The 24,491-nt window shown below is 43.1% G+C and overlaps 1 protein-coding gene and 1 long non-coding RNA gene across 3 annotated transcripts in view; one reads left to right on the top strand and one right to left on the bottom strand.

Annotated features, from left to right (window-relative positions):
* Positions 1-24,287, top strand: part of CRACR2A (calcium release activated channel regulator 2A) — a 47,644-nt gene extending 23,357 nt beyond the window's left edge. For both annotated transcript variants that reach the window (XM_083738348.1, XM_083738347.1), the window contains 11 exons: positions 810-997; positions 2,061-2,132; positions 2,521-2,566; positions 4,798-4,886; positions 5,253-5,580; positions 10,457-10,589; positions 11,992-12,073; positions 12,829-12,943; positions 15,021-15,122; positions 17,294-17,370; positions 20,374-24,287. In XM_083738348.1, the coding sequence (XP_083594474.1) occupies positions 810-997; positions 2,061-2,132; positions 2,521-2,566; positions 4,798-4,886; positions 5,253-5,580; positions 10,457-10,589; positions 11,992-12,073; positions 12,829-12,943; positions 15,021-15,122; positions 17,294-17,370; positions 20,374-20,461 (1,320 nt within the window). In that variant the 3' untranslated portion in view covers positions 20,462-24,287. The remainder of the gene's footprint in view (positions 1-809; positions 998-2,060; positions 2,133-2,520; positions 2,567-4,797; positions 4,887-5,252; positions 5,581-10,456; positions 10,590-11,991; positions 12,074-12,828; positions 12,944-15,020; positions 15,123-17,293; positions 17,371-20,373) is intronic.
* On the bottom strand, positions 19,478-20,353 carry LOC310844449. Its single transcript, XR_014564138.1, has 2 exons — positions 19,867-20,353; positions 19,478-19,834 (listed from the first exon to the last, which is right to left on the bottom strand). It is a non-coding gene; the product is annotated as an uncharacterized lncRNA (long non-coding RNA).
* Positions 24,288-24,491: the final 204 nt, after the last annotated feature.

The following is a 24,491-nucleotide window of genomic DNA, read 5'->3' as shown; positions in this document are numbered from 1 at the left end:
GTAATTATATTTATTACAGCAGGATACCATTTTGTTTTTTGCTTTCTTGGTAAAGCAGCTCTCACATCCTAAATCATCAAGAGGCTGCTTTGTGATATTCTGTCTTCATTTGTTTGCAGCTATCTTGGAAAGAGTACATTCCTGATACGTATCCAATGGTTTCTTTTTGGAATGTTTTGATTTTTTTCTTTAACCTGACATGAATATAAATTACATAAGTTATGTAAATAAGGAGCATAACTTGCATAACCTATGTTAAATAGCTGACAGCAAGATGAATAACTTAATATTTAGCAGAAACTGAGCTGCAGTCGAACAGAAACAGCACTGATTGTGATAAAGGCAAGTCAGAAGGAAAGAAGCTGCCATCTAACATAAAAATTTGTTTCTTTTTCTTCTCGTATGAACAAGACTTCCATTTCCTAAATGAAGTTTTCTTGCCTTTAATAGCTTCATTGACTTTAGCTGTTAAGCACACTAGCATCTTTTTGTCTCTGGGTTGCTTTTCTGACATGCATTATACATTTCAGCTGAACTGTTAATACTGTGGTTTTAAACAGCTCCCTAGCATTTTGGAGAGATTTGACTCCCTTGGCTTTTCTGTTCCTTTCTTTGTCAATCACTTCATTTGCGTAGAGTTTCCTCTTATGAAGTCAAGTGTGACCATGTTGGATTTCCATCATAATTTGCATACACACACATAAGCAAATTTAATAGCACTATGGTTGCTGTTCCCAATCCATTCAATTAAAAAATGAATTTGATTGACTTTTAAAATACATTTGTTTGTTTTTTTTCTTTCCACCCAGTTAGAGGGACAATTTAAAGAGCTGCACAATGACAAGCAGGAGACCAAAGTAGAAAATACCAAGTTGAAGCTTACAAACAAAGGGCTGCTGGAAGAACTGGAGAGAACATCCCAGGAGCTCCTCATTGCGCAGCAGCACTTGGAGATGCTCCAGGATGAGGCCAAAAAACTGCAGGAAGAAAAGGAAATGTGAGTGATTCCCAGAACTGGAATGTATAGCTGAATGTGTCTGAAATATACTCGGAGTCAAGAGTGGATTTTATGCTCTTTATTCAGCTCATAGTGGTGAGGAGGAATGGAAGTTCCCCCACAATATCTGCTGTATATACATTATTTACACAATGGGCTGCACATGATTGGCTAATTCCAGGATTCTCCTGTAGGCCAATCAGGTTGTGGATTCACTTCCACCTGGAGCTGGATTGGGTGGCTCCTGCAGACCAATCATACTGCTGCATTGTTCTAGGACCAATCAGACTGCTGCATTCTGAATCCTATTGTTCTAGGACCAATCAGACTGCTGCACTTTGGATCCTATTGTTCTAGGACCAATCAGACTGCTGCATTTTGTATCCTATTCAACTCAGTAAATAACAGTGTCCAATTTGCATTGCTGGCACAGGCGCATAACAGGTGAAGGGATGGCCACAAGAATGAACACAGGGGACTGGTATTGGGTTGAATTAGGCCACGACTTTATTGATTACTGGAAAGTTTGGCTAAGGCATTGGCCATGTATCCCACATCAGGCAGCCCTCCTGCTCCCTGATAGGAACCTGGTGGCGTCAAACTTGTGCTGGGGAGTCGCCCCCAACATGGATTGGGTGCCACGATTCTGCACAAGCCGCTGTTGGGAGAGGTGTGTTAGCCCAGACAGAGTCAACCCTCCTGGACACCTCTAACGGGTAGCATGACTAAGCTGCTTCTGGCGCAACGGAACACTGACACCAGAGCAGCGCACGGAAACGCCGTTTACCTTCCTGCCAGAGTGGTACCTATTAATCTATTGCACTTTTTGGCGTGCTTTCAGACTGCTAGGTTGGCAGGAGCTGGGACCGAGCAACAGGAGCTCAACCCGCCGTGGGCAAGCCCTAGGCTCAGTGGTTTAGACCACAGTGCCACCTGCGTCCCTAAGGTTGCCGGTTATTTTTACAAAAACCCCAACACTAAATCCAGAACACAGATCCCAGTTCTCTAAGAATGGTTGTTATTATTAGGTTTTATTGTGGTGGTTTTTATTTGTCTCCTTCAGTGAGGTTTACAGAGTGACAGAAATGCTACAGAGGGAGAAGTCAGGGCTTCTAAAGCAGCTGGACTTTTTAAGGTAAGAAAATAAGGTATGGCAAATCCACCCCTGCCAGCTGCGGGAACCAGAGCAAATATTATAAAACCTCAACACAGGCAACTCCCCACTCGCATGCAATCAGCATGCGTATGACTGCTGACATGCATGCCACTCTCAGCACTGAAAGGGGGTGGAGCAGGGCGGGGCAAACTGGACTGGACTTGTGTACAACCTGCAGAACAGAATCACCGTGTAAGCTGGGATTCCCCCGTAATAAGGTTTGGTTTAATATCCTCTCAGTTTTCTTACCACAATACCATATTAATTTCTTAACAAACTGGACTCTCCCACTGATAAGCGGGTAGAGTTGGAGGATATGTTGTAAGTTCTATGTTGTTTTCCTTTCTTTTTGTGCCCACCACGGCAGAGAAAGGAACAAACATCTGAGAGATGAACACGACGAATGTTTACAGGTGAGTGGGCTGCCCCAGACTACCTACTCATAAAACGTGTGTTTTTTTCTTAGCCTTGACAGATTCTTAACTATATTGTGGCAACACACCTCTGTAGTTAAGTGGAAGAGCCCCTTCTGTGCATGCAGAAGGTCCCAAATTCAAATCACGACATTTGCAAGTGGGGCTAGGACAGTTTCCTGCACGAATCCCTAGCAAGTTGTTGCCTGTCTGTTCTGAGCCAGATGGACCAGTTGCCGGAATTTGTAGATGGCGACTTCCTGTGTTACTGATTCACAAATGTGCACATTCATCATTGTCAACTTATTTGCACCCACTTTTACCACAAGTGCTAACAACATCATCAAAAACCAAATACAATACCGTATTTTTCCGTGTATAACACGCCCCTGTGTATAAGACGACCCCTATTTTTGGGGACTCTAAATTAAGAAAATGGGGGGAGATTGCCCAGAGTTGTTGAGCTTTTTTTGATTGCCGAAAATCGATCACCCACCTGACCGACGCTGCCAATCACACGCGTCGTTGAAGCCACCAATCACCCGCCCAATTGCTGCCACAGCAGCCAATCGACAGCAGCCCTTGCCACAGCCGCCAATCGCCACTGACAATATCCTGCTCAAGGCTGCAACCAATCGCCTGTCGCCCCTCTGCACTATCCGTGTATAAGATGCCCCCCAATTTAATTATTTTAACATTATTTTATAATAAGAAAACATCGTCTTAGACACGGAAAACTACTGTACTTTCAGATGATTTGGGACATTGGTTTATTATCAATCTGCAGGAGGCAACAATTTGGGCACAAGCTCCTCTCTTCCAAAGATCCTTGCATATTTGTTTTTCTTTTTATATATATATATATAATTTTTATTAGTTTTTTTAACATATCATTTTCAACAGTAATTAAACATACTTTTACATCTTATTCAAATTTTTGACTTCCATCAAACCTGTCTGAAAATTCTCCAATCTAATCTCTCAGTATGCATTTCTTATCTTCCCTATTACATTTCAAACTCATAACCAATATCTCTATCTTTTCCTCCTTCGTATATTTCTCCTTAACAAAACTTCTTGTAGTCCTACTAGCGTAATTTGTTGGTTACAGTAGCTCTTCAAATAATTCATATACTTCTTCCAATCTTCTGTAAATCTCTGGTCCCGCAGGTTTCGAATCCTTCCTGTCATTTTGTCCAATTCTACATAGTTCATTATTTCGTCTGCCATTCTTCTTTCATCAGAATTTCTTCTTGTTCCCATTTCTGAGCTAACAGTACTCTTGCTGCAGTTGTTGCATATAAAAACAATTTAACATCTTGCCTATTAATGTCCTGACCTACAATACCAAGTAAAAATGCTTCTGGTGCATATTTGTTTTTCTGATTATTCCCAATCCCACTTTTGGTTTTCTGTTTTCACCTCCGTCCCTGCACCCAGTCCCATCTTGATGCCTTTAATGCTCATGTGGTTGAAATGCCGTTTCCATTTCCTCTTGGCGCCCAGATATTCCAAAGGTTGATATCCCCAGGCCTTTCTAGGGTACATCCAAGAACATTAGCCCCCAAATCTAGCCCTAACAGAACATATTTTGTCAACTAGCTAAGGGGTGGACCAAGGGACAGGGAAGTTTCCTTGCTGATGTAGATCCAGAACACAATTTATGGAAAGTTCTCATGTGCAAATGCCATTGAAATGAATGGCTGTCCCACAGGAGCACAGTAGGATGCTTGTACAGTTCCCACCCTCCTCATACACTGTTTAAATGACACCTTCATAGGAGTATAAAAACATAAAGGGACCCCTGACCATTAGGTCCAGTTGCGGACAACTCTGGGGTTGCGCGCTCATCGCTCTCTTTAGGTCGAGGAAGCCGCCGTTTGTCCGCAGACAGCTTCTGGGTCATGTGGCCAGCATGACTAAGCCGCTTCTGGCGAACCAGAGCAGTACACGGAAATGCCGTTTACCTTCCCGCCTGAGTGGTACCTATCTATCTACTTGCACTGGGCTTTTGAACTGCTAGGTTGGCAGCAGCAGGGACTGAGCAACGGGAGCTCACCCCATCGTGGGGATTCGAACCACCGACCTTCTGATCGGCAAGTCCTAGGCTCTGTGGTTTAACCCACAGCACCACCCACGTCCCTTCACAGGAGTATACTGCTCTGAAAATAGTGTTGAGTCTGCCATTTTATGTAACTCATGTTGAGGCAGTTTCTATAATATTTCTACAGAAATGTAAGAATGTTCCAACTGCAAGGTGGAAAGAGAGATCAGGCTCGATCATCGGCAAATATATGGAGAAAAAGGCTTTGCCAAAAAGGTAAGGTTTTAGTTTTGCTATTGCGCACATTTATTCTTAACGTAGGGCGCAGAATGTACTGTAGTTAGATACTATTCAAAGGAGTGCAAGAAATAGTTCTTTATTGAACTATTTATTTCCTGCATCTATATAGTTTTTCTCCATATAGAAATATAGATTGCTTTTATATTTCTTTGCTGTCCTGTTCAGATAGGATTCATATTCAAAACATATTCAAAATATGAACCCAAATTTCAAATTCAGAGTTCTGAATTAAATTTGTACAGGCATCTAACGTGATATGGAGATGATACAGAGAGTTTAAATGATACAGAGATGTGGTATAGAGAGTTTAAAATACGTTATGTTTCATAATGCTTTTTCTAGCCAGTCTTCAGAAGACGACGACATATTTAACACTGAAAGGAGAAGAACTTCCACTGGTTTGAATGGGTATCTTTCATTTGATTCTGATTCTGCTGCTGGTGAGGGACTGACTCAAAGAAGGCCTCTACAAAGACTAATATCAATTGAAGAAGATCACCTGCCTCAGCTTCTAAGTAGACCGGGAGAGAAGACGCTAACCAAATGGTCTGAAGAAGATGAAATTAACTTGCCAGAACTGGAAATGAATGAGATCCAAACAGAATCACCATCTGAACAAACACCTTCCTTTCCCAGGGGGCAACCAGTAGGAAAAGAAACACGTGTAAATGTAAGAAACAAAACCGCATTGCTTTTATTTTGGAGGTGGATTTTGGCTAATTTATGGCTATCTCCGCTGTGTGCATTACATTAATAATAATAATAGTAATAATAATGATAATTTTTATTTATACCCCACCCTCCCCAGCCACGGTCGGGCTCAGGGCGGCTAACAACCAATAATAAAAACAAGTTGAGTGAATACAACTTAAAAACAAGATCAAAATACAACAATTAAAATATTGAAACATTAAAATATTAAAATGCAGCCTCAACACAGGAGGAAAAAGGAAAAAAAGAAAGAGGGAGGGAATCAAATTGGCTCCAAGCCAAAGGCCAGGCGGAACAACAGGCCCTGCGGAAAGAAATCAGATCCTGCAGGGCCCTGGTCTCAGGAAACAGAGCATTCCACCAGGCCGGGGCCAGTGCTGAAAAGGCCCTGGCTCTGGTTGAAGCCAATCTAACTTCCTTAGGGCCCGGGACCACCAGGGTGTTGCTATTTATGGACCTTGAGGCTCTCCGTGGGGCATACCGGGAGAGGCAGTCCCAGAGGTACGAGGGTCCTAGGCCGTGAAGGGCTTTAAAGGTCAAAACCAGCACCTTAAATCTGACCCTGTACTCCACCGGGAGCCAGAGCAGCTGGAAAAGCACTGGGTGAATATGCTCCCATGGCAGAGACCCCGTGAGGAGCCTCGCTGCAGCATTCTGCACCCGCTGGAGTTTCTATTTTTTGTTTTGTTTTTGTTTTTTTGAATTTGCATTTTATTTATTTGTTAACATTCTTATATTACATCGGTAAACGTTGTCGTATTACATTACAGGACCTACTATAATATAATTTCCAACATGTATACAAAAATGATATACATATTTTATATACCTAGAAAGAAAATGAAACAAAAGAAAGAAAAAAAGAACAAAGAGAAAAAACAAAAACAATCCCCCCCCCAAATCATATACATGCCAACACACTAGACTTCCTGTCTATCCCGTTGTATATTCCTTTTTTAAAAATGAATGTACTCTTATTATTGTACATTTCTTTACATTTTATCTAATACATTCCTATATCAATATGTGCTCATAGCCTTATTTCTCAACTCAGTCTCACTCCAACATCAATCAAATGCTAGCATAGATAGCGAACCTTTACTGTATTTTTGAACATATGTTTTATATCTATCCCACTTTTCCCACGATAAAGCCTATTTGAGCTGTGTCAACAGCAAAAAAAATCATAGTGAGTGTGTATTGAGGATACAGCAGGGAGAGCCGGTGTGGTGCTTTCTCCTTTTTGGGGGCATTCCTCTCAGCCCCAGCTAATCTGACCAACACTCGTGGATTATGGGAGTTGTAGTCCAAAAGATCTGGAGGACACCATGTTGAGTACTGTATTAAAACATGTATTAGACAGCAGAGCTGCTGCACAATTGTAGCCAGAGGCATAGCAGTGGCAGTTTGAGTTAGTTTTGTCTAATCCTCCTTTAAAGCTATCCTAATAGTTAAAGCTATCCTAATGGTCCAATCCTCCTTTAAAGCTATCCTAATGGTCCCATAAGGGAAGCGGGTGGCGCTGTGGGTTAAACTACAGAGCCTAGAACTTGCCAATCAGAAGGTTGACAGTTCGAATCCCCGCGACGGACTGAGCTCCCGTTGCTCATCCCTGCTCCTGCCAACCTAGCAGTTCGAAAGCACAAAGTGCAAGTAGATAAATAGGTACCACTCCGGCGGGAAGGTAAACAGTGTTTCCGTGCGCTGCTCTGGTTTGCCAGAAGCTGCTTAGTCATGCTGGCCACATGACCCAGAAGCTGTACATCGGCTCCCTTGGCTAGTAAAGCGAGATGAGCGCCGCAACCCCAGAGTCGGCCACGACTGGACCTAATGGTCAGGGGTCCCTTTACCTTTACCTTTAATGGTTGGCCATCATAACTTTTTCTGGAATCAAATTCCATAGTTTACCTCTGCACTGTGTGAACAAATACTTCTTTTTGTGTATCCAAAATCTCCCAATATTCAACTTCACTGGATGGTTCTGAGTTCTGTTGGACTGAAAGTTTCATCCGTCCGTTTTCTCTGCACCATGCATGATTTTATACACTTCTATCATGTCCTTTTTTCTAAACTAAAAAGGCCTGAATATGTTTACCATTCTTCATAGGCAGCTGTTCCACCCCAAGATAATTTCCGTTGCCCTTTTCTGAAACGTCAGTATCCTGCAAAGCGTGGCAACAGAACTGTACCTAGTTTTTCAAGTGGCATTATAATGGGTCCAAAATTTGCAATCCCTTTCTTAATGATCCCAAGTAGGGAATTCACCCTTTTCACAACCACCACACATTGGCGTGATGTTTTCATTGAGCTATACTGTATGGCTCCTAGTCAGTCGCTGTTAATTCAGACCTCATGAATGTACATGTGAATTTAAGATTGATTTATTGTTCCAATGTGCTTCACTTTATAATTATTCTTTTGTCTTACCACTCTGAACAATTTGGTGTCACCAGCAAACTTAGCCACTCACTGCTCATCCCTAACTCCCACTCATTTAAGAACAAGTTAAAAAGTATTAGTTCAGCGTGAGAACTGTGTGTTTATTCCTGCTCACTGTTCTTCAGCCACTTTCTGGTCCATCGTTGGCCTGCCCTCTTATCTCATATCTGCTAAACTCAGGAGTCTCTATTAAAACAGCCTCGGTCCAGTATACCTGAAGGAGCATCTCCACCTCCATGGTTCTGCCCGGACACTGAGGTCCAGCGCCAAGGGCCTTCTGGCGGTTCCCTCACTGCGAGAAGCCAAGTTACAGGGAACCAGGCAGAGGGCTTTCTCGGTAGTGGCACCTGCCCTGTGGAACACCCTTTCACCAGATGTCAAAGAGAAAAATAACTGCCAAACTTTTAGAAGACATCCGAAGGCAGCCTTCTTTAAGGAAGCTTTTAATGTTTAATAGATTATTGTATTTTAGTGTTTTGTTGGAAGCCGCCCAGAATGGTTGGGGAAGCCCAGTCAGATGGGCGGGGTATAAATAAAAAATTATTATTATTATTATTATTATTATTATTATTATTATTATTATTATTTATTAAATGTTTTTGAAAATCAAAGAGCACAATTTCTAACATTATAGAATAATAACGAAGCACCTTCAAACACATAGGTGTGGACCTCTACCTTTAAAAAGACCTTTCCCTTGCCTCTCTTTCACCCAGGAGGGCGTGATTGCTTCCTCCCAGGTTTCTGAGTAATTCCACTTTGTCGATCGGTTCCTCCCTGTTGGTGAGAACCAGGTCCAAGATAGGTGATCCCCTCATTGCTTTTTCCACCTTCTGTATGTGCTTGCATTTTGAAATATGGACCGAGCAATCCTAAATGGGGAGTGGGGCTGCTTCAGGCATGTCCAAAGACCGTTCCAAGGGACTAATTCGGTCCCTGTGGCAGTCTATCTCTTGGGGTAAAATCCTTAAAAAAAAGCTCAACAACTTCGGGCTAAAATCGTAAAAAAAGCTCAACTCAGCTTTAGGTCAACAACTTTGGTCAGCCATCACGCATGTTCACCTCATCAAATCTGGCGCCCCTGATTGTAGTTGTTGAGCTAGAGGGCTCTTTACTGGGATATGAAGAACAGTAGGAGACAGATTCACTCCTCTGCCTTCTGTAATGTAGCTAATAGAAAAAAGACTGTCACAGAACTGAGAAATTGCACAAAACAATGAAATACCGTGAAAATCCCTGACACGAGAACTAATCAACTATAAATATTATCTTGTGGAAATCAACTAAATAATAAAAATCAAAAAGCTTAAGGAAAAAATTAGAAAAACCTAATTATAATTATAATATGTCAGAACTTTTGGATTATAATATGTCAGAATTTTTGGGTTTCTACCCTTGTTTGAATTTTGGTCATTTAAAGTTTATGATTTTTCTATTCCCTCCTGAGGAAACTGAATAGTTCAGTGAAACGAGGTTTGTAGCCAGCATCCTGTTAAGGCTTTGTTCTATTTTAGGTTTTTCTATTTTTTTCCTTAAGCTTTTTGATTTTTATTATTTTGTTGATTTCTGTAATGTAGCTGGCTTGAAAAGAGCAAATTACAAAACTCTCTAACACAGGGATTAAAATTTATCTCACTGGCCAGCTTTCTTACAAGATGAGGAGATAAGCTTTCAGCTGCCTGCAAGAAGACTGTATTGTTTTTATCTTTTGATGTCAAGAGTCTCTTGCAATGAGTGCTGGGTTTTTTTTGTTATTGTTTATTTGAATTATATAAGCCAACTTTGAAATACTATCAGACTTAAGTTAATTGCCCTTGCGTGTGACTGAAATCAATTAGAAAAGCTATTGATATCAATTGATGTAAGTGGAACCAAAATTTACCTTATTTATTCTGGGTCCAGCCCATAGTACAGTGGTGCCCCACAAGACGAACGCCTCGCAAGACGAAAAACCTGCTAGACGAAAGGGTTTTCCGTTTTGGAGGCGCTTCGTAAAACGAATTCCCCTATGGGGTTGCTTCGCAAGACGAAAAAAATCTTGCATCCCCCCCGCGGGTTTTTTTCGCCCTTTTCTTAAGCCGCTAAGCCGCTTATCAGCTGTTCCGCTGATAAGCCGCTTAACAGCTGATCGCTGGAAGCCGCTTGACAGCTGTAGCGCTAATCCGCTAAGCTGTCAATGGGCTTGCTTCGCAAGACGGAAAAACCGCTAGACGAAGAGAATCGCGGAACGAATTCTTTTCGTCTAGCAAGGCACCACTGTACTGAAGAATGGATATAAATGTATTAAATAAATAGATATTTTATTTCTAAATATCTCCTCACCTCAAAAAGCAAAATGATTTAGCAGTAGGTGCAGTGCAGCTTACTGAACCATTTGCACTTGTGTTTGTTTGAAGGAGGAACATGGGTGCTTTGCTGCAAATGGTTTATTCAAGATTGTCATCGTAGGCAATTCAAGTGTGGGGAAGACTTCCTTTTTAAGGCGTTTTTGCGAAGACCATTTTTTCCCAGGCACTGCTGCTACAGTCGGTAAGTAAGTTAACGGAAAAAAGAACACACAAATCACATTTGTCTGGGCCGCTCATACATATCCAGACTTGGTGACCCACACTTATTTCCACGGTTTATACGTGTCCTTGTATTTTCAGTCCTCGCTAAACACTGGCTTTTTAAAAGATGTGTCTCATTTCTCTTATTCTTTGGAATTGTTTCTAATTATACCATGGGTAGTGTTAAGTTGTGGGCGAACATATCAGACGACACAGCGATTCTTCAAACAGCTCTTGTTTATTTAAAGGCCAGAACTGAACTGAAGGGCACAGTCAGCCTGCTTATATAGAGCTGCAGAACAACGTAACTGTAGCAGCTTTCTAAAACTATCCAATCACTGAACGTCACTTTCGATCCTTCATTTGCATACAAACTATGCAATCACTGAACGTCACTTTCGATCCTTCATTTGCATAACTATCTACAGTACGTTTCCGAGCACAATTCAAAGTGTTGGTGCTGACCTTTATAGCCCTAAACGGCCTCGGTCCAGTATATCTGAAGGAGCGTCTCCTCCCCCATCGTTCTGCCTGAGGTCCAGCGCCGAGGGCCTTCTGGCGGTTCCCTCACTGCGAGAGGCCAAGTTACAGGGAACCAGGCAGAGGGCCTTCTTGGTAGTGGCGCCCGCCCTGTGGAACGCCCTCCCATCAGATGTCAAAGCGATAAACATCTACCTGACATTCAGAAGACATCTGAAGGCAGCCCTGTTCAGGGAAGTTTTTAATATGTGACATTTTAGTGTATCTTTCATCTTTGTTGGAAGCCGCCCAGAGTGGCTGGGGAGACCCAGCCAGATGGGCGGGGTACAAATAAATTATTATTATTATTATTATTATTATTATTATTATTATTATTATCCCCCTGCTGGCCCAGGGTGAGAACTTCAGTACATAACAGGTAGGCAACCTAAGGCCCGGGGGCCAGATCCAGCCCAATCGCCTTCTCAATCCAGCCCACGGATGGTCCGGGAATCAGCGTGTTTTTACATGAGTAGAATGTGTTCTTTTATTTAAAATGCATCTTTGGGTTATTTGTGGGGCCTGCCTGGTGTTTTTACATGAGTAAAATGTGTCCTTTTATTTAAAATGCATCTCTGGGTTATTTGTGGGGCATAGGAATTCATTCATTCCCCCCCAAAAAATATAGTCCGGCCCCCCACAAGGTCTGAGGGACAGTGGACCGGCCCCCTGCTGAAAAAGTTTGCTGACACCTGAATTATTTATACCTTTAGTGACATCAACTGATGGAAAGGTGGGTGTGGTTTGAGGAAAGCAACCTGGCAAGGCAAATTGGATTCCCTTGTGTTCAAGACTGGCTTGCAGGCTGTAGGTCCTGTGTCCCCCCCCCACCTGGATATAATCTAAGCTGTGTTCCTTTACAGGTGTGGATTACAGTGTAAAAATGGTGCCAGTGGATAACCACCAAGTACTGCTGCAGTTCTGGGACACTGCTGGGCAAGAAAGGTGAGGAAATGCCCTTATGTCCTGCTGCAACACTGGCAGGGCTGCCCTTTATTTATTTGAGCCAGGCATGGGGGTCTGCTGGGGGGCTAAGGTGGGGGCAGTTGAAGAATCTTTATTTGCATCAGCCACTAACCATAGTGATAAGATAAAATAAAATAAAATAAAATGCACATCCCTAGCTAACAGGACCAGTGGTCAGGGATGATGGGAATTGTAGTTCCTAAACAGCTGGAGGGCCAAGTTTGGGGATGCCTCAGTTAAAGGAGTTAAAACTCTTGCCTATCTGGTTCCTGGTGGTTTCTACCTGTAGCAATCCAATAACCCTTATGCCAGGGGTGAGAAACTGAACATATGCTATGCCCTGCTGTGAATTGTGGTCATATCCTGCAACCTTGGGGTCACCCTATACAGTGGTACCTCGGGTTAAGTACTTAATTTGTTCCGGAGGTCGGTTCTTAACCTGAAACTGTTCTTAACCTGAAGCACCACTTTAGCTAATGGGGCCTCCCGCTGCCGCCAGGCCACCGGAGCACGATTTCTGTTCTTATCCTGAAGCAAAGTTCTTAACCTGAAGCACTATTTCTGGGTTAGCGGAGTCTGTAACCTGAAGCGTATGTAACCTGAAGCGTATGTAACCCAAGGTACCACTGTATGGTCAGATCATCTGTTTTCTAGGCTTGTTGTTCTGTTGGCTTTATCTGCTGTATGCTTTTGGTGCCAATGACAGAAGATTCATAAAGAGAACTGATTTGCAGGTACCGCAGCATCACCAAGCAGTTCTTTCGAAAAGCTGACGGCGTGGTTGTGATGTATGACATAACAGCAAAAGAGTCGTTCACAGCTGTGAAGCAATGGTTAGTGAGCATTGAGGTAAGAAGGACTGAGAGTATGAGCACATTAGTGCTTACCCTGGCTCCAGGGATGCGCTGTGATCTAAACCACTGTGCCTCTTGGGCTTGCCAGTCAGAAGGTTGGCAGTCTGAATCCCCACAATTGCTCTGTCCTAACAGCTCAAAAGCAGGCCAGCGCAAGCAAATAAATAGGTACCGCTGTGACGGGAAGGTAAACGGCGTTTTTGTGGGCTCTGGCTTCCGTCACGGTGTCCCGTTGCGCCAGAAGTGGTTTAGTCATGCTGGCCACATGACTCGGAAAGCTGTCTATGGACAAACGTCGGCTCTCTCAGCCTGAAAGCGACCCACAACCCCATAGTCGCCTTTGACTGGACTTAACCATCCAGGACATAGCTGTCAACTTACAGATTTGAAAATAAGGGACCAGCAGCCTCAAAAATAAGGGATCAGCAGCCAAAATAAGGGATTTTCACAGCATAGGTATGTTCAACTTCTGAGCCCCTCCAAGCCAAAGGCAGAAAGCCCAGCCAGCAGCCAAATGAAGCCTCAAGCGGTGGTTCCCACAGCGCAGCAACCCGGCAAAGGGGATGCAGCAAGGGAAACCACCGTCACCTCTCCGCTGGGAAGCGCTGAGCAAAGGCGAGTCCCCAGGCAACGCGGCCGATTTGATCGGCACAAGGCATGCAAGCTCCACCCCCCAGTTGTTCTTAGACTCCTTAATGGGTGAGCAACGCAGCCAAGCAACACAGTTGGAGCCTCCCTCCTCCCTGGCCGTCAGGGAGGGAGGGAGAGGAGCTGCTTCCTTTGAAACCCGGGAAATTTAAGGGACATCATCAATCCAGGACAGCAGTGGGACACAACGCTGGGATAAGGGACTTTCCCGCCAAATAAGGGACAGTTGACAGCTATGGTCCAGGGGTCCTTTACCTTTTACCTTTACCCTGGCTCCCGCACACTTTTACTGCTCGTGTTTGAAACAGGACATTAGCCACAATCCAAGGTTATCTTGTCTCTTCTTGAGAAATTCTGCTGTTTGGTGTGCTTTCCCTCAAACAAGCTTACATTCAGTTAGAAAACAGAAGCCACGGTTAAGCCGAGATGCGTACAATTCAGGCAGCTCTTGGGCGTGTGAATGACAGCATCAGTAATTTGGAGTTCAGCGTGGGGGTCATCCACACACACTTCACTGGTGTGAACAGCAACATAAAAAAAGCACTGGAAACGCAGCGCTTTGTTCAAAACCACTAATGTGTATGTAGTTAAAATAGGGATGTGGTTGATTAATTGTATTACTATGCCACTTTTCACTAAAATTACTCTCAAAGTGGCTTATTGTTGCTGTTTAGTCGTTTAGTCGTGTCTGACTCTCTGTGACCCCATAGACCAGAGCACACCAGGCACTCCTGTCTTCCACTGCCTCCCGCAGTTTGGTCAAACTCATGCTGGTAGCGTCCAGAACACTATCCAACCATCTCATCCTCTGTTGTCCCCTTCTCCTTGTGCCCTATATCTTTCCCAACATCAGGGTCTTTTCCAGGGAGTCTTCTCTTCTCATGAGGTGGCCAAAATATTGGAGCCTCAGCTTCATTGATTTGTCCTTCCGGTGAGCACTCAGGGCTGGTTTCCTTCAGAATGGAGAGGTTTGATCTTCTTGCAGTCCATGGGACTCTCAAGAGTCTCCTCCAGCACCATATAATTCAAAAGCACCAATTCTTCGGCAATCAGCCTTCTTTATGGTCCAGCTTTCAAAGTGGCTTACAAACAATAAATCACAATAGCATATTAGAACATCACAAATACAGCATAAATCATACAAAATAATTAACAAACCGTCAATAAAGCAATCTGTAAAACACCATTAACAAAACAGCAACTAAAACGTGAGCTAAACAGAACAACAATAGCAAAAGGCAGTTAATAATTATATTATTAACAAATCAATTAGGCGTTTATAACAGAATATTATAACCACAATGTACCGGTATATCTGGAATGTTGTGTGTACTCATTTTTGTGTCTGCTTGCAGTGCTGGCTATGAGCTTTCAATGCTTTCAGGAGAGAACCCGTATTTTAACTGCTGTTTGTTATCTTCTAGGATGCAGCAGGGGAGAATATTCCTGTCCTCTTGCTTGGGAACAAAACAGATAATGAAAAAGAACGGGAAATCCCCAAGGGATTAGGAGAGCATTTAGCCAAGGTACAGTATGAAGAACATACAGTTCTAAAAACAACCAGTAATTTACATTTAACAAAACTCCATGTTCCTCTTGGGAACAACTTCTGTGATAACAAGGTCAATGAATATTACCCATCTATGGCATGAAGTCAAATATTTGATTTTGTATATCTCATTAAGCTGAGGCCTTTGAAGCTATCTCATTAGGGCTGAAGAAGGGCTTGCTTTCACAATGTGATGATCAAGTTTCAAGAAAAAATCCCTCTGAATTGCCTGTTTCAATTAGAGCTGGTTTACTTATCCTCTTTGTGAGGGAGCCATCTTTCTTTGAGTACATCGATTTCGTGATCCTGGGTACAAGAACAGCTTTCCTTTTGACGAGAAGGCACTATAGATGGATGGGAATCTACGGGCAGCTGCAAATTTGCCCTGTGGCCCTAGAGAAGAGGAGTAAAATACCATATTTTTTGCTCTGTAAGACGCACCAGACCACAAGACGCACCTAGTTTTTGGAGAAGGAAAACAAGAAAAAAAAATTCTGAATCTCAGAAGCCAGAACAGCAAGAGGGATCTCTGCGCAGTGAAAGCAGCAATCCCTCTTGCTGTTCTGGCTTCTGGGATAGCTGCTCAGCCTGCATTCGCTCCATAAGACGCACACACATTTCCCCTTACTTTTTAGGAGGGAAAAAGAGTCTTATGGAGCAAAAAATATGGTACTTCTCCTCATCCCTGGCACCAGCAGTTGCATCCTCCACCTTGGTTTAAAGCTGAAAGTCACAGCTCTCTCATAGTTTATAAAGCTGGATACTACCAAAATTAAGCCGTGCACTATTTTTAAGCACGTCGAAGAAAGAGCCCAACTGAAGCAGAACCAACTTGACTTCTGCAAGAGGAAAAACCCAGTAGATCTTACAAACTTATCAGAATTCTTGGAGAGTGTCAACAAGCAGATAGAGGTAATCTGGTTGACATTGTGTACTTGGACTTCCAAAGAGCTTTAGACAATGTACCTCACCAAACACTCTAGAGTAAGCTTAGCAGTCAAAAATAAAAAATAACACTCAGGACAAGGGTGATTCTGGTTTGAAGCCTATATAGTGGTATCTTGTTTCTCAAACTTAATCCGTTCTGGAAGTCCGTTCCGAAACCAAAGCGTTCCAAAGCCAAGGCATGCTTTCCCATAGAAAGTAATGCAAAACGGATTAATCTGTTCCAGACTTTTAAAAACAACTCCGAAAACAGCAACTTAACATCAATTTTACTATCTAAAGAGACAATTGAGTCATAAAATGAAAGCAACAATCAATACTGTACTATAAAATAAATAAGACAGTGTCGTAGATGATAAAAATTAAACTTACATTTTTTTCCTTATCTGCACTAATAATAGTTATTGTTTTTATTGTTTTGTTATTATTTTTTATTTTATTATTTTATTATTTTATTGCTTTTATCAATTTCTGCAATCACACAATCAATCAGTAGCTGAACTGGGTTTCACACAGTCACAAAAACAAATTAACTGAAAAAGCCACAAAAACGGAAAATAAATAGCTAAAACAAAAGCGCCAGACTTAATCTGTTCTGGAAGTCCATTTGATTTCTGAAATGTTTGAAAACCAAGGTGCAGCTTCTGAATGGTGCAGGCGCCCTGAAAACAATAGCTGACAGCTGCATCGGACGTTCGACTTCAAAAAAAGTTTGAAAACTGGAACACCTAACTTCTGGGTTTTTGGCGTTTGGGAACCAAGGCATTTGAGAACCAAGGTACCACTGTACCTATGATGTATCAATGTGTCAGAAGGAGCTCTCCCTGCTCCTAAACCCAAAGGAAATGTTGGGGTATTTAGATAGCCTTCAAAAGGGCCATATGTAAATCTCTTCCAGCAAATCCAGGCCTTAAATTATGTAACTATTGGTGTGTATCATCTCATTATGAAAAGTGATTGTCTCAACGCAATACATGACTACAGTGGGAAAATTATATTTTAAAAAATCTAACCGCCACAATGCAGCAATAAAGGAAGTCATAGTGGCTGTTACATAAATACAAATATATTTTAGGGGACGGCGGATGCTTTTACAGTGGAATGAGATTCTTGAGATATATGTATAAATTTAGATTTAGTCCCCAAGGGTGCTTGTTGCTAAATGATGTGAGCAATGATTTTTTTCTTTCTTTTCTATTACAGGATTACAATTTAATCTTCTATGAATGCAGTGCTCTGTCAGGTGACGGCATAAACAAGTCTGTCCGACACTTGGCCAGGTAAGGAAAAGTGTTAAGGATGCTTTGCAAACTAGGGTCCATCAAGTTTTATAAATGGGTTCCAGTGAACGAGTGTGTTCATGATGTTTGAGTGGTCCTGGTGTTGGTGTCGCTTCTCATACCAGGATCTCAGTGAAGAAAACTATTATGCCACCATCAGTAGGAGAACTGTATACCAAGTACCGTATTTTTCGCTCTATAACATGCACTTGACCATAACATGCACATCGTTTTTAGAGGAGGAAAACAAGGGGGGGGGGGAATTCTGAATGAAACAGTGGATGTATCATTTTTGTGCTTCATGCTGTGGCCACAGACATGTGATTTGATGGTGAATTTGGGGTGACCCAATGCAAAAATCCTGAGAATCCCTGTGGATCCATGCTTTGTAACCACGTTTTTGCACCATTGCAGCCCCAGGCAACAGTGGGTGCATGATTTTTTGGGTGCAGGCTGTAGCCATGGACATGCTATGTGATCTGATGGTGAATTTGGGGTGACCCAGTGCAAAGATCCTGAGGACCCATGCTTTTTAACCACGTTTTTGCACCATTGCAGCCCCAAGCAACAGTGGGTGCGTGAATTTTGGGGGGCAGGCTGTAGCCATGGACATGCTATGTGATCTGATGGTGAATTTGGGGTGACCCAGTGCAAAGATCCTGAGGATCCATGCTTTTTAACCACGTTTTTGCACCATTGCAGCCCCAAGCAACAGTGGGTGCGTGAATTTTGGGGGGCAGGCTGTAGCCATGGACATGCTATGTGATCTGATGGTGAATTTGGGGTGACCCAATGCAAAGATCCTGAGGATCCATGTGGATCCATGCTTTGTAACTACATTTTAAGTGGGGAGGGAAGGAAAAACACAAAAGGGACAAGGAATTAGAAGGAAGGACACCTGCTTTCCCTCTGCTTGCCTGAAGGGGAGGGGATTTGCCTGCTCTTTGTTCCGTTTGAGCAAACACAGCAACGAAACACAAGCGGGTGGGCAGTAAGACCCTGAGGCAGAATGCAGGAAAGCAGCAACTTCCTCTTTTCAGGTTTCCCTTCTCCGACACACGATTTGATTTTTGCCTGATTTATGTTCCTGCACTCGCCGTAGTCGGCTCCAGGGACCACACATTCGCTCAATAACACACACAGACATTTCCCCTTCCTTTTTAGGAGAAAAAATCTGTGTGTTATAGAGAGAAAAATACGGTACACGAATAAGATTTGAAATGGGAAAAGGAGCACTCAGCATGAGCTGGAAAAGTGAACATTGGTGTAGCTTCTATTTGGAATTGTATATCAGAATCATTCTTTGGTGATCTTTGGCAAATGGTTATGAGTGTTGGTGTAGCTCTTCAATGCACTCATGAGCAATATTTCATTATCTTAACTGTGTTTCATTGTCACTTTGAAAAGGGTTCTTGGCATGTAAGTAGCCTAGCTTAGTTTAAAAGGATAATTCGTCGAAGGTAGATCCAGAGGTGTAATGGGGGGGGGGGGCGTTGTAAGGCCGGTTGCCCCAGGATGCAAAATAGTTGAGGCAAAAAATTTCGACCACCTGGTGCTGCCTATTGTTGTAAACAAAAATCTGTCCTTTTTCCCTTATGGGGTATCCAAGAGCCCATATAGAGTCCTTACATAGTGTAATGGTTATATGGGGTTGCTCGTGCGTAAGTTGCCGCCACTCCTGGCTAGGTAGCCTGGTTAAACCTTTCCTGGCTGGACAGCCCTTCACTTCGTGGCTGTTCAGTCGCTAGCAGAATCTGTCAGTGGGCGTTTCTTGAACTTCTTCCAGCAAAGAAGTTCTTTGACACCAAGTCCACACCTACTTTCCCTGCGCGGAAGTCTTCTGCGCAGGGTGGGTGTGGGTAGTGGAGGACCCGTGCTCTCCCCGCTAGTCTCCGGCGAGGAGTCCTGGAGCCCCCTCGCCGATTCCCCCATCCGCCCCCCTTTATCCCTGGTGTTACGCTGATTTCCTTCCCCAGCCGATGAGTTCCCTTTCTCCCTGCTTGGCCCTTCTCCGGCATCGCTTGGGAGCACTTCTGGCTCCGATGTCAGTTCCCTGACACATAGGTTCCCTATTGGTAGGACAAAATAACAGAGGCCAACCAGAGAATTTTGAGAAGCAAAGCAGCTAGTAAGCCTGATCTTTATTGATCTGTTGCAACAGGGTGCTCCCCTCACTCGCAGGAAAGGAGGAGGAACCCAGAACAATGGCGCGCAAGGCCTTATATGGACTTTTGAAATTGCCACCCTGTAGATCAAGACCACCCCCAGAAACATCATACATACATCACAGAAGGGGTGTAGCCTAAGACCACCCCTCAGATACATCACACCTACATCACAGAAAAGGCGGTCTGAAACAGAAATTTGAATGTTGTTTTTCTCCTGTTGTTATTTATCTCCTGTCTGGCAGGTTACTTGATTGGATTGCCTGGGGAGCCTGGCCAGTCTTTTGTAGTGATAAATACTTAGTTCCTGGGCCAGGTCACAGGCTCACACTCTATTCAAACACAGACATACCCTTAAGACAGGATTTGTGAAGGAAAAGACAATGGGGAGGCTTTTCCATTTTCCTTTGACCTTGCAGAGAAAACATTTGCTCAGTTTGGGAATCAAAATGGTTCCAGGTCAGTCTTCCTGTGCTGATCTATGTTCGTGCTTGGTTGATACACTTATGAACATTTAACATATATCTAAAACCTCAAAATTCCTATCACACTCTATACAGCTGCACACTTCCACTTCAAACAGCTTCACCGTGCGAACCAGGAAATGACCTCTCCAGACAACTGGGCAACTCTTCTTTTCCTACCTCCTGTGGCTGTGATCTGCTGGGTAATGTGGATGCCATTGGGCATGCATACTATGTCCAGTTCCCACCCACCCACCCTCTGTGCAACCCTGGGTGCTGGCAATCCTTGCTATGCCACTGGTTAGATCTATCAATGGCTATTAACCCAGTTGGTTAACAGAACATAATATTCACATTCATGTTTCTTTCTGTAGGGTTTTAAAAGAACAAGAAGAAAAGGTGAAGGAAAAAACTATTCAGCTACATCAAGCCTCCAAGAAGAAGACTTGTTGTACCAAGTAGTAGGGGGCGTTTATGGCTTATACACACTTAACTTTTGCCCTGCTCTTTCTAGCCACTCTTCTGCGCTCAAAAGGACTGTGGCCAAGCATTGGGATTGGGGTTTTTTTTAGCCTTGGAGCTTTCCGTGTGAAAATCTTCTCTTTAGTGCTCATTCTGAGCAAATATCAATTCAGGTTTTCTTCAGATTGATGTTTCCTCCGTTTGAGTGCTAAAGAGCAGCTTTTCGCAAGGAAAGCTCTGGGACAAAAAACATCAAAACCCGCTCAGACACAGACCTTTTAAGGAAACAGTGGATGAAGGGTAATAATTGTGGGGTGTGAAATACAGAGCAGTCAAATACAACATTCCTAGAGTGGACATAAAAAGGGGATGTCTGGGGATATCTGGACCAGCCAGTGGGAACTTCCTGTTTCCTCATGGGCTGGGACAAACTTCCTCTACATTTGACTAGAGGTGGGCGTGACCTTACCTGTGCAGGTAACAAAACAGCAGAGGGCAAGACAGCCATCTCTCTCTCTGACTCCATTCCTTGAAGAAGCATCATCTGCTTAGCCTAAGATGCTCTATTGGCAGCCAAGAGAGAACAAAGGAACTACTGTATTTTTCGCTCTATAAGACGCACCAGACCACAAGACGCACCTAGTTTTTGGAGGAGGAAAACAAGAAAAAAATATTCTGAATCTCAGAAGCCAGCACAGCAAAAGGGGTCGCTGCGCAGTGAAAGCAGCGATCCCTCTTGCTGTTCTGGCTTCTGGGATAGCTGCGCAGCCTGCATTCGCTCCATAAGACGCACACACATTTCCCCTTACTTTTTAGGAGGGAAAAAGTGAGTCTAATAGAGCAAAAAATATGGTATCTCCTTATGGGATAGATTCAATAAGAAGAAGAAGAAGAAGAAGAAGAATTTCTATTATTTATACCCCACCCAGCCACTCTGGGCAGCTTACAACACATCTAAAAACATAATAAAAACATCAATCCTTTTAAAAAAGGGTAAGTGTAGATAGGCCCTACATCCATTTTTTCCTGTTAATAAGTAAACTTAGTCTTTTCCCCTTTGCATAGAATACCACGTCTGCCGCACAGTACAGTCAGAAGCATTCACCACAAAACCTAAGAAAACATCTGAGGAGCACTAGCCTACTGGATTATGCTAATGGGTATTTGGTTTCTGCTGGGCTGTAAATTATTCCAGGTGAAGCCCCACTTCTGTTGGCGAGTGCTTCCTTTTGAATACCCTTTTTTCCTACAACTTCCTGCTGGTTTCTGGTACTTACTCTCCTGCTTCCTCCTCTTCCTGGGATGGAGTTTGACATTGATAAGTTCAGGGCTTATCCTCACAGTCTTAAAATCTGCCTTGCCACTGCCTGTTTCCCTTAACTGGAGGTAAAGCCAGCCTTTTTGCCTAATCAATATTAACATGAAAAGGTGTTTTTTAAAATTAAAAAAAATGCATTCAGTTGTGTCATAAAACATTCGTTTGCTACATCATGGTTTTCCCTGCTTCCATACCCCACATCCTTAAAGGTAAAGGGACCCCTGACCATTAGGTACAGTCGCAAACGACTCTGGGGTTGCAGCGCTCATCTCGCTTTACTGGCCGAGGGAGGCGGCGTACAGCTTCCGGGTCATGTGGCCAGCATGACGAAGCCGCTTCTGGCGAACCAGAGCAGCGCACGGAAACGCCGTTTACCTTCCCGCCGGAGTGGTACCTATTTATCTACTTGCACTTTGACGTGCTTTCGAACTGCTAGGTGGGCAGGAGCAGGGACCGTCACGGGGATTCAAACCGATTTCATTGTTGTTGTTGCTGCTGCTGAATTCCAGGTGCAACTTTATCTCCTCCTCGGATGGATTTCCCAAGCAGGAAGTCCCTTTTCTCTCATTGTGGCTTACTTCTGAGTTGGAGTGCCTGACTCAGTTGCTAGCACACCAGGCACAATGCCCTCTCCTCTCTCCATAGTCTTTCAAAGGGCAAAAGCTTTGCTGCCCCCTCCTTGCTTCAATGTCTGTTGGCAGCCTCGATGTTCCCCAGCAGCCCAGACAGCTGCATGCAAGAGGCAAGCTGGTAGCAAGCAGTGCGGCAGCTAGACTGGTGACTGGGAGCGGCCGCCAGGACCACATAACACCAGTCCTGAGAGATCTGCACTGGCTCCCAGTACGTTTCCGAGCACAATTCAAAGTGTTGGTGCTGACCTTTAAAGCCCTAAACGGCCTCAGTCCAGTATACCTGAAGGAGCATCTCCACCCCCATCGTTCTGCCCGGACACTGAGATCCAGCGCCAAGGGCCTTCTGGCGGTTCCCTCATTGTGAGAAGTGAGGTTACAGGGAACCAGGCAGAGGGCCTTCTCAGTAGTGGCACCTGCCCTGTGGAACGCCCTCCCAGCAGTTGTGAAGGAAATAAGCAGCTATCTTCTTTTTAAAAGACATCCGAAGGCAGCCCTGTTTAGGGAAGTTTTGAATATTTAATGCTGTATTGTTTTTAACACTTGATTGCAAGCTGCCCAGAGTGGCTGGGGAAACTCAGCCAGATGGGCGGGGTATAAATAATAAATTATTATTATTATTATTATTATTATTATTATTATTATTATTATTATTTGTACTGGATAGGATTTACTCCTGAGGAGGAAGTGCCAAGTGAGCCGTGCCCCTTCACAGCCACATCATTTATGTTGGTGGCAAGTAGGGTTTGGTCAAGTGAATAGCCCAAAGTTGTTGGTTTATTTTCTTTGCACAATCTCCAATAAAAAATTGACGTTTTTGAGCTATTTGTAAGGAAAAACGACACAGCCGACAGGGGTTGCCTATGTCCAGATTTCCCCAGACATTTAAGCAATTTCTGCCCAGACACTGCTTCTGACAGCTGATTGCTGGCTATGTCCAGGAGAGTTTGGACATATGGCCACCCTTGTGGTAAGGGGGGAAATAGGTATATAGAAAAGAGAATTCCAGGATGCAAAGGTCCAGATTTGGGTGGTGCTGTGGTGTAAAAACCAGAGCCTAGGGCTTGCCGATCGGAAGGTTGGCAGTTCGAATCCCCGTGACGGAGTGAGCTCCCGTTGCTCTGTCCCAGCTCCTGCCAACCAAGCAGTTCAAAAGCACACCAATGCAAGTAGATAAATAGGTACCACTCCAGCGGGAAGGTAAATGGCATTTCCATGCGCTGCTCGGGTTTCACCAGAAGCAACTTAGTTATGCTGGCCATGTGACTCGGAAAAACGGTCTGCAGATGAGTGCCACAACCCCAGACTCGTTTGCGACTGGACTTAACTGTCAGGGGTCCTTTACCTTTTACTCTTTGGTGAGAGAACCCCCGCCGCCAAGATATAATTGCTTTGTGATTATTCCACATAAATAGAAACCTTTTCCATTTCATTAGCTGATCATATGTTTGATTTAGAATATTCTGAAATGAGATTCATTTGGGAAATAAAAGTTTTAACTGCTGAAATGAAAGAAGAGTTTTAAACATTGCTTAATAAATTCATTGGAAAGTTGTTCATAATTATATTTATTGTATTTATATGAATACTGAGACAAAAAGAAATGAGTATGTTTTGATAAAAATATATTGATTTATTTGTTCCATTTTATTTAGTTTTTGTAATTATTTTAAATAATGTAATTCAATCACTTCTGTTTTTCTCCATTTGCCTAACTACTATAAAAAGATCAAGGCTGTTGCTGTATTAGTTTGATTCACTTTAACAATTGTGGCTGCAATCCAAGGGCCAGAAAGACAGATAAGATTTTTTTCCTGTTTTCTTCCAAAGGTTTTGTTTATATTTTTCTTTAAAAAAATAAACATTTTAAATTATGAAATATTTTATGATGATGAATAACATGTTTAGCACACTGTGTTCATATATTTACTCTCCCCAAATGATTTCTGTGTAGTAGGAATACTTTTGTATAATACCATGTACAGTCTCGGATCATTACAGTTCCTACACCAAATCAATATGAAACGGTAGAGAAATCCAGGCTTTTAGAAGTCCATGATAAACATGATGACAAGTATTAAGA

The sequence above is a fragment of the Podarcis gaigeae genome (genome assembly GCF_964106915.1).
Source record: "Podarcis gaigeae genome assembly, chromosome: 5".
Lineage (NCBI taxonomy): Eukaryota > Metazoa > Chordata > Lepidosauria > Squamata > Lacertidae > Podarcis > Podarcis gaigeae.
This window is presented reverse-complemented; position numbering and strand designations above follow the sequence as displayed.